The sequence below is a fragment of the Natrix helvetica genome (assembly GCF_964273705.1).
Source record: "Natrix helvetica genome assembly, chromosome: 2".
Classification (NCBI taxonomy): domain Eukaryota; kingdom Metazoa; phylum Chordata; class Lepidosauria; order Squamata; family Natricidae; genus Natrix; species Natrix helvetica.
This window is the reverse complement of record NC_138552.1, coordinates 117,490,631-117,498,809: the sequence shown is the minus strand read 5'-3', so window position 1 is coordinate 117,498,809 and position 8,179 is coordinate 117,490,631. Positions and strand designations below refer to the sequence as shown.

General features: G+C 49.0%; 1 protein-coding gene across 1 annotated transcript; it reads left to right on the top strand.

Moving 5' to 3' along the window:
* Window positions 1–477: 477 nt before the first annotated feature.
* On the top strand, window positions 478–2,758 carry GBX2 (gastrulation brain homeobox 2; the record flags this gene model as incomplete). The annotated part of the gene is made up of 2 exons (XM_081945018.1): window positions 478–973; window positions 2,235–2,758. 2 exons carry the CDS (start codon window positions 478–480, stop codon window positions 2,756–2,758), a joined length of 1,020 nt encoding a protein of 339 aa, XP_081801144.1.
* Between the last annotated feature and the right edge of the window lie 5,421 nt (window positions 2,759–8,179).

The following is an 8,179-nucleotide window of genomic DNA, read 5'->3' as shown; positions in this document are numbered from 1 at the left end:
CCTCTCCCCATCCCTCTCCCTAACACTTCCTGGCCAATGAAGAGGGAGAGAGGTAGCCACGTGGGTCCGGAAAGGTTCCGAGCCTGGCAAAATGTGAATGAGAAAGAAGAGCGCGATTCAAAGGTACCACGACACCCAAGAGTGCGAGAGAGAGAGAGCGCTTGGCGTGTGCTCTCCGAGGGCCCCAAAACAGAGAGCGTACTCCGAGGGACGGAAAGAAGGCAGGCAGGCTTTTCCTGGAAGTGTCTCGGTTCGGATTGGATCACGGCTCAGGGCAACTCGACCCGATGTCTCCCTGCCGCGGCCAGGGAGACGCAACTTTGACCCTCTGTTGCCCAGTCCAGGCACTCCCCTACACCCGCTGCTGCCGCCGCCACTCCTGGTCCCCCTCGTCCTCGGCCAGCACCTGGCCCTAAAGCCACTGGGCCACCCCGTCTGCTTTTTGTCTCGCGCGCCTCCTTGGCCTGTAGCGCCTCTATGAGTGCAGCTTTTCAGCCGTCGCTCATGATGATGCCGCGCCCTTTGGGAAGCAGCACTGCCTTCAGCATAGACTCGCTCATCGGCAGCCCGCCTCAGCCCAGCCCGGGCCACTTCGTCTACACAGGCTACCCTATGTTCATGCCCTACAGACCAGTAGTCCTGCCTCCTCCTCCTCCACCACCGGCCGCCATGCCCCAGACAAGTCTGCCGCCCTCACACCCTCACCAGATTTCCAGCCTACCCACCAGTTTTTGCTCCAGTCTAGCACAGGGCATGGCTTTAACTTCCACCCTCATGGCCACCCTGCCGGGCACATTCTCGGCTTCCCCGCAGCACCAAGAGGCGGCGAGAAAGTTTGCACCACAAGCTCTTCAGGGCAGTTTTGACAAGGTGGATGCCATTCAGGCAGAAGCTGAAGACGGCAAGGCATTCTTGGCCAAGGAGGGCTCACTACTGGCCTTCTCTGCCTCCGAAGCAGTGCAGGCTTCTCTCGGTAAGTACCTCGGCTGGCAAGTGCATTTCCGTGTCTCAGACGTGCTGCAGACAGTTGGCTACAAATTAAACTAGCCCTGGCCGAGGAAGCCAAAGTGAAACGGAGTGTGGGTACCGATCATCTTGTCTTCAGGTAACCCAGGTCATATAATTCTAACCGGAAAGGCAGCCTGGAAAATTGAAATGCGTAAACTTTATGAGTTCATGCGAATATTTGCATTTCTCTTAGTTTTCCACGCAATTCTCATGGGCAGCAAATTAAAAGGACGCGGGTGGGGGATGGGCACGTTCATATTAATACAGGGTGTGCATATTGCTATTATTCTATTGCTGTAATTCTGTTGTTATTATTTGAGGCGTTTAGAAAGTCATTGCTATCGCCGTCCGTGGGACATGAACACGGGAGTGCTCCGGTATTTAACTTAACATTTATGTAACATAATATCATAACATGAATATTATTCTTTCCTTAAATCCTTTTAGGATTTCGAGAACAAGGGCAGGGGGAAGGTTAAGCAATACATTATTCGGGGATTATCCTTCCTAATCGACTCCTTACATACAATTAGAAGTGTTTGTGAAGAGACTGGGACGTTTAGAAAATGCAATTTGGAATGAGTAAGCCAAAGAGCATGGCAGTGACACTTTAGCCTGGCGAATTGCCTTCTTATGTCCCTAGCTTAAGAAAAGAAGCAAGTTTTGAGAATGAGCAAAAAAAAAAAAGTGTGACATGCACCAGGATGGGTGAACCCAACTCCCTTTCCCATTTTGCATGCCATTTTGACGTTCTGTTTCCCGCGATCTACGGGCGCAAAGAACATTCAAAGAATACTGCCATCTGCGATGAATTTGCTGACAACGAAGAGTCTTGTGGCATCCAAAACGTGTAGGGGTTGGGGGAAGCAGACACTTCCGGGAAAACGTGACGGACTTCAGCCCCGAAAGCTTGTGCTTTCATTATTTCGATGCCTCTGCCCTAAAACTGTGTTTCTAGAACTCACCGAAAAATAACTTTTAACGTTACTGAGTTTCTCCTCAGAGTACAGGGGGAAATGGTTCTCGGTCCCTCTGCCCTATCCCTGGCTCGTCCACATTATCCTCTGACTTGCATCCAAGCCGGATTCTGCTACCTCGGAATTAAGCCTAAAATCTCTCCCCATCCCTCAGGTTACATGGAGGAGGAGGAGGAGGCTGTTCTTGGGAATGCTGGCAAAAATCTGGGTGAAACATATAAACAGATGCTGTTTTTGGCTTTCCTCCAGGCACCACACGAGCAGCCTCAGGAAAAGAAGACGCCAAAGCGGAGGACGATTCGAAAGGCAAAGAGGAAAGTTTCTCGCTGGACAGCGATCTCGATTATAGCTCCGACGATAATCTGCCGGGCCAATCGGCTCACAAGGAAGACGATACTGGCAACGGCCTGGAGGAGAGTAGTCAGAGTTCGGCGAACCCAAACAGTACCACCTCAACGGGAAAAAACCGCCGCCGGCGAACTGCCTTCACCAGCGAGCAGCTGCTGGAACTAGAAAAGGAATTCCACTGCAAGAAATACCTTTCTTTGACCGAGCGATCCCAAATTGCGCACGCCCTGAAACTCAGCGAAGTGCAGGTCAAAATCTGGTTCCAAAACAGGAGGGCCAAGTGGAAACGGGTGAAGGCGGGGAATGCCAATTCTAAAACCGGAGAGCCGTCCCGAAACCCCAAGATTGTGGTGCCTATCCCAGTCCACGTTAGCCGGTTCGCAATCCGGAGCCAGCACCAACAACTGGAGCAGGCCAGGCCGTGAGCGGGGACAAATCTGACCGAGGTTCCCCACCCCCACCCCCGATCTTTTCCTGTCCTCACGCGCACAATCATCTCTCCTCGCCGTCCGCCCGCCCGCCCCCCCCCCCAATTGGGGCACAATAGAGAATTTTTCACTCACCAAGTGAAGGAACCGCTAACCAAACTAACTAGGCCACGCTGAAATACATTTATAAACCATCCGTCAGAAAACTCGTGTCATTTTTCCAGAGGGAGTATCAAAAGACTTGGAGGAACTACTTACATATTTATGAAAATGTCAAATTTTGTATATAAAGCGCTTGATCTCAGCTGCTGTATTTTGACTGTGAGGAGACCAATGAGCAGTGAGGTGAAGTCTGACATTCCAAAAGTACATTTTATTGTCAAAAATTTCAACGTCTTTTCTCCCACTGTTATTCTCCTTCCCCAATTCCTTTAAATGAAAGAAGAAAAAAACTTCTTCTTCCTCTTCTTTCCTTTCCGGTCCACCCTCCTATTTCTCCTCTTCATTTTTTCAAGGGGGGTGCGATGGAGAAGCAAATGAGATAATCTACCAGTGCACCTGTTTTTTATCCCCTTATTCTAAGTCACGTTTCTCCTCCACACTCTTTTCTTTAAATGCACGAGTTTTTCGATTGTGTTGAATTAATTTATTTCAAATGTAGTTTACTTTTTTAAGTTATGCAAATGAAACAAAACATAATGATGTTGTGAATAAAATGCCCAAACGAGAAAAAACAAAAATAGACAAGACTGAGCAGCTCTTCTGTATGAAGTTCTAAGTCCCGAAACCTCAGGATTGTGGAACTCCATCGACAATTTCCTCTTTGGTGCCGATCCCGTCCACAGCCCCCTTCCCCTTTTAAACAGGTGACGGGTTCAGCTGAGGACGGGGATGGGTGGATGGGCAATAAGAGTGTGAGTGCCTGATGAAGAAACCTGTCTGACGTTGCTCAGAATAGCTGCAAACAGTGCCCGAAAGCTTAACTGAGGGGTTGCCATGCACCAGGATCCCCAGTTTGGGCCCTGGTAGAGTAGCAGGTGATGACCCTACCTCTCTTGGCAAGCGGAGGCGGGAGAAGCACTGGGTGTCCTGGTCTTAGTGTTTGGTGGTCTGCGCTAGGGAGATGTTCAGGTCAGAGGGGAGACCCTCCATTTCTTGACGGAAAAGGAAAGCCTCCTGCTGAGTTTTTTCTTTCTTGGCATAGGTTTGACCAAGCCAGCTCAATGTGCCAGCAATTCTACCTTTCCGGATTAATTCCGGACAAGAACAAGATCGTTGGAAACAAGAAGGGAAAGGAAGGGAAGGGGGCAGAACAAACCTATTGTGAGGGCTTCTCACAATCTAGATCCAAACGCCTGATTCCGACGTTGCTGCAACCGTAGGAAGGTAAAAAAAGGAGAAGAATTTTCTGTAGAAGCTTCAACACAGATTGCCACAAAAAGTTGAATGCGGTCAGGGTTCCACCGCCATCACCACCTCGAAACAGTGTTGCCTCAGTTGCTTTTCACCCAGTAACAACATGCAAGCCAACATATAGGCCAACTTCTGCAAATAGGTGTCCAACTCTTTTTTCCGCTCTTCTCTAGCTACGAAAATTACTGGCTAAAAATAGTCTAGGTGGACGGCAGACTTGTGCAGAAGAGGCAAGAGGAGACAGGCGGTTCCCTGACCAAGTCAAACCTGGGGGAGGCAGGAGGCGACCCCGAAGAGTTTCTGCCGCTTGCCTGCCAATTAACAATTGGCAGCGAACAAGTTTGAAAAATCCTTTCAACCCCACCCATTCACTTGGCGAAATAGAAACAAATATACCCATCAATGTGACTGGGAAGATCTGAGATGTCTCAGATTGCCGCGGGGTCTGCACCAGTACTCCGGGGTGCCTGCGTCTGATGGGCCTGACGACGTACAAAGTCGGAAAAGCAGTGTGGCTCAGTCAGCGCCTATTCTGCTCGCTTTTAGGCGATGCTGCTTTCCAGATTTCGAAGAAAAGGAGAATTGCTTTTGATTGCCCGATATAAGGACCGTTTCTCTTGAACACGTTAAAGAGGGTCCTCTTCGGACTCTGGGCCCACCTTCCGGTGTGCCTGCTGCCCCCCACCCCCAAGGCTCGGAGAGCCTGCTCCACTATAATGCTAACAGACCTAAAAGCCTCCTCCTCCTCTGGCTGAAGAGTCCCATTTGAGCAGAAAAGGGCAGTTTCAACATCTTCCAAAAAGTTAGAGAGGGCAGGAAGCCGGCCGCCTGCAAAGCAGCTGCGGGAGCTCGCAACACCTTTCCTATGATTTCTCAGCTGCCTTCTGGTTAGAGCCTTTGCCCTCGTCTGCAAACAGTGTCCATATAGGGGTCCTTGTCTGTCACAGTTTTCTATGCGAGAGGGAACAGAGAGACATCCGGCGGGAGGGAAAGGGCCCAAGCGCGTGCACACTTGGTGGATGGTCGATTTCTTCTTCTCACACTATAATTTGAACGGAGCAGGAGGGAAAATGGTCGCTTCCCGCAGGGTCAGGAAAAGCCCTAAGCGGGACCCCCGAGGCCAAGGCGGGAGCCAAGAAGATAAACAAGCGAGGGGGTGGGCTGATAGATGCTACCATTCACCATTGCAGCTTTCATTTGGCTGCCTAATGAGTCAGATCACAGGGAGAGAGAAAAATTGTCAATCGCCCAGACCCTAATGAATTTTTTTGCAAATTGTAATCAAGCCAGGCCGTCTCAGCTCACTGATTAATGAGACCCAAGAGGCTTGGTCGGCACCTCCGCTTTTTATTCCATCCCAGCCTCCCTGCACTAAATTAACAGCAACTTGTCTGCGCTTCAAATTAACTCCCAATGATTAATTCTGATGGGGGGGCCTGAAGAATAGCTTGCGTTAATAGACACTGGCCTCTGATGCTGTTTGAAATTAATATACTTCCCCCCTCTGGCTGCCGGCTTTAATCCAGAGTTGGCTTTGACATCCCTATATTTGTTGTTATAATAAATCTCACTTACATCTGCACATCAAATCATTACAAAGCCCACGGTCCCATCCCAGAAAGCTGGGACTGCATTGAAAAAACAGTCGGGAAAGTTGGATTGGGATTTGCCTGTTTTGCACTTAACAATAAATCCCTGCTTACATTAACAGGAGTGTATTTTAGATCTGATGAGGAATAATATACACACACAACATACATCTGTGTATGAATTTTAAATGTTCTCTCTTTTTTTTAAAGGGAGAAAGTAGCTGGTTTTTTCTTTTTCTTTTGGGCGGACAATTAAGATGATAAGAGCGGAAGGTTGATTCGTTTCTTGTCCCGATAGGAAACTACTGTACAAGCTCAAACTAGAAAAATGAAAAGGATGTTATTTTTCTCGCCCCCGCGAAGTGCAGCGGGGCGGAGGGCGAGGCAGAAGAAAACGGCTAGAGTATCTGCTCCCCCTCGCTTGGAGGCATGGTCACCGAGGTTTCCTCCACATGGTGAACAAGGAGCTTCGCCAAGTCTCCCCCGGCAAACTGTCTACTATTCTTCTCCCGGCAGCGAATCCGCCTCCACTTACAGGTTCGGTGGCCGTTTCCAAATCCCCCCCCCCCCCAAGCGAATTTTCATCGAGCGGCTTAGCCGCGGGACGCCTGCGAGCGATCCAGGCACCTTTCTCTCTCTCTCCTTTCTCGCTTCGCAGAAGAGTCGCATCTCTCTCCCATCTTGATTCTGTTTGTATTGACTTAATTGGCTTAATTATTTCTGCCGTGATTGGCAAGCTGGCTTATCTTTTTAAGCGACCCTCCTGCCTCAGGGGTCTGCCAATGATCCCTTGTCAGTGAAGGCGGATTGCTTTGGCAGACCCCTAAGTTGCACAAGAAGACCTTTGCAATGGAAAGCAATGGAGAGAAATCTGGGAATGACCCGATCTGGCTTCTATTTGGTGGGAGGCCTTTTGGCAGCATAGCAATATGGTCTCTTTAATTAAAACCCACCCCAACTGTACAGCAGAAAACGGTGCTGTGCCAAAAGAAATTATAAACGGGTAATCTTGTTGTCTCCACGTATTTCTACTCCAATTTATAATAGAAAACGGTAGAATTGTTAGCTGCGAAACTCTAAAGGCAGACCAAACATGAAAAACTTTTCTAAAAGCTTTCCTTGCAAAAAGTGTCAGGAAAACAGCCCCTTTGGGAATTGAGCAAAGGGAAAATAGAGGAAAGGGAAGAATCATATTCCCCTCCTCCCTCCCTTCAAGAGGGATCCAACGCTTCCTCCGATAATTTTATGATTTTGTGCCCGGGAAGCCAGACCAGAACCAGTCCACTGATTCTCCATAGCATGAGAACTAGAAGAGCGCAAGACTGCACTGGAAGGATAAAGCCCGAGAGGAGGCAGCAATCATGTGGAAAGGGCGAGGAAGGAGAGGAGAGGACGTTGGCCGCGTTATCAGCGCAGCAATTGTTTCATTGAGAGTCGAAAGCAGAAGGATTTACTTCTGTGCTTTAGACTTAACAGCTATTTAGAGTTTTGAATGGACGTCTCTACTAGAATTCTGCGGTCGGGAACTGGGGCCCTTTAATCATAATTTGGATCCGAATTATGAGCACCGGAGCCGTTTTCACCTAGCGGCCGCTACCAACCAACTGATCTCATATTTTCCCATGGCAATATCTTTACTACTACAACTGGTAGCCCTCTTTGGAGGTCCTAGCATTCAGCACAACTCGAGAAAGCTAAGCAGCACCGGGCCTTGTTAGCCCCTGGGTGAGGGACCTCGTGAAAATCCATGGCTCGCGCAGCAAAAGAACTTCCCGAAGGCGGCAAAACCCATCTGGATTACTGCCAGTAAAACGAAGCGAATGCGTCCCAGAGTTCCACCAGAAGGCGGCTTTTCCTTCTCAGGGTTAACGCAGCTATTATCTCTATCGTCGCCGCCAAAGGCTGCGCCGGGAAAGGTTCCGTTAGGCAGTCTCTCCAGTTTCCTTAATGACTGGCTAGTTCCACGACACCGGTGCACATCCTTCTCCCTGCAGCTTAGCAAAATGGGCCTCCCAAGGTTGGCCGACCACGGGCTTCTGAACTCGCTGTGTTTCTGGAGGGCCTTCGGAATGGTATCCGCGGCCAGATCAATCTTCATCTTCATCAATCTAAACAGGAGAAATACGAGAGGGATAACTTGAACATGAAGGCAAATCAAACTGTCACAGTAATAAAATACCTGAAACATTGACCCACAAAAGCAACACCATATGTATGGAGACAACTTGTATGAATTATAAATTACATCGTTAAAATTGATTGCCTATTTTAACCATCCCAAAACACAGGTTGAAGTGCTCCCTGCCTACTAGGTTCTGCTTACCACAGGAAGTCCCTTCAGGCTTGCCAGCCAGAGATGCTTCTCCAAAGAGACCAGATATGGCTATGGAGACAAAAAGATGTTAATGGCAAGATA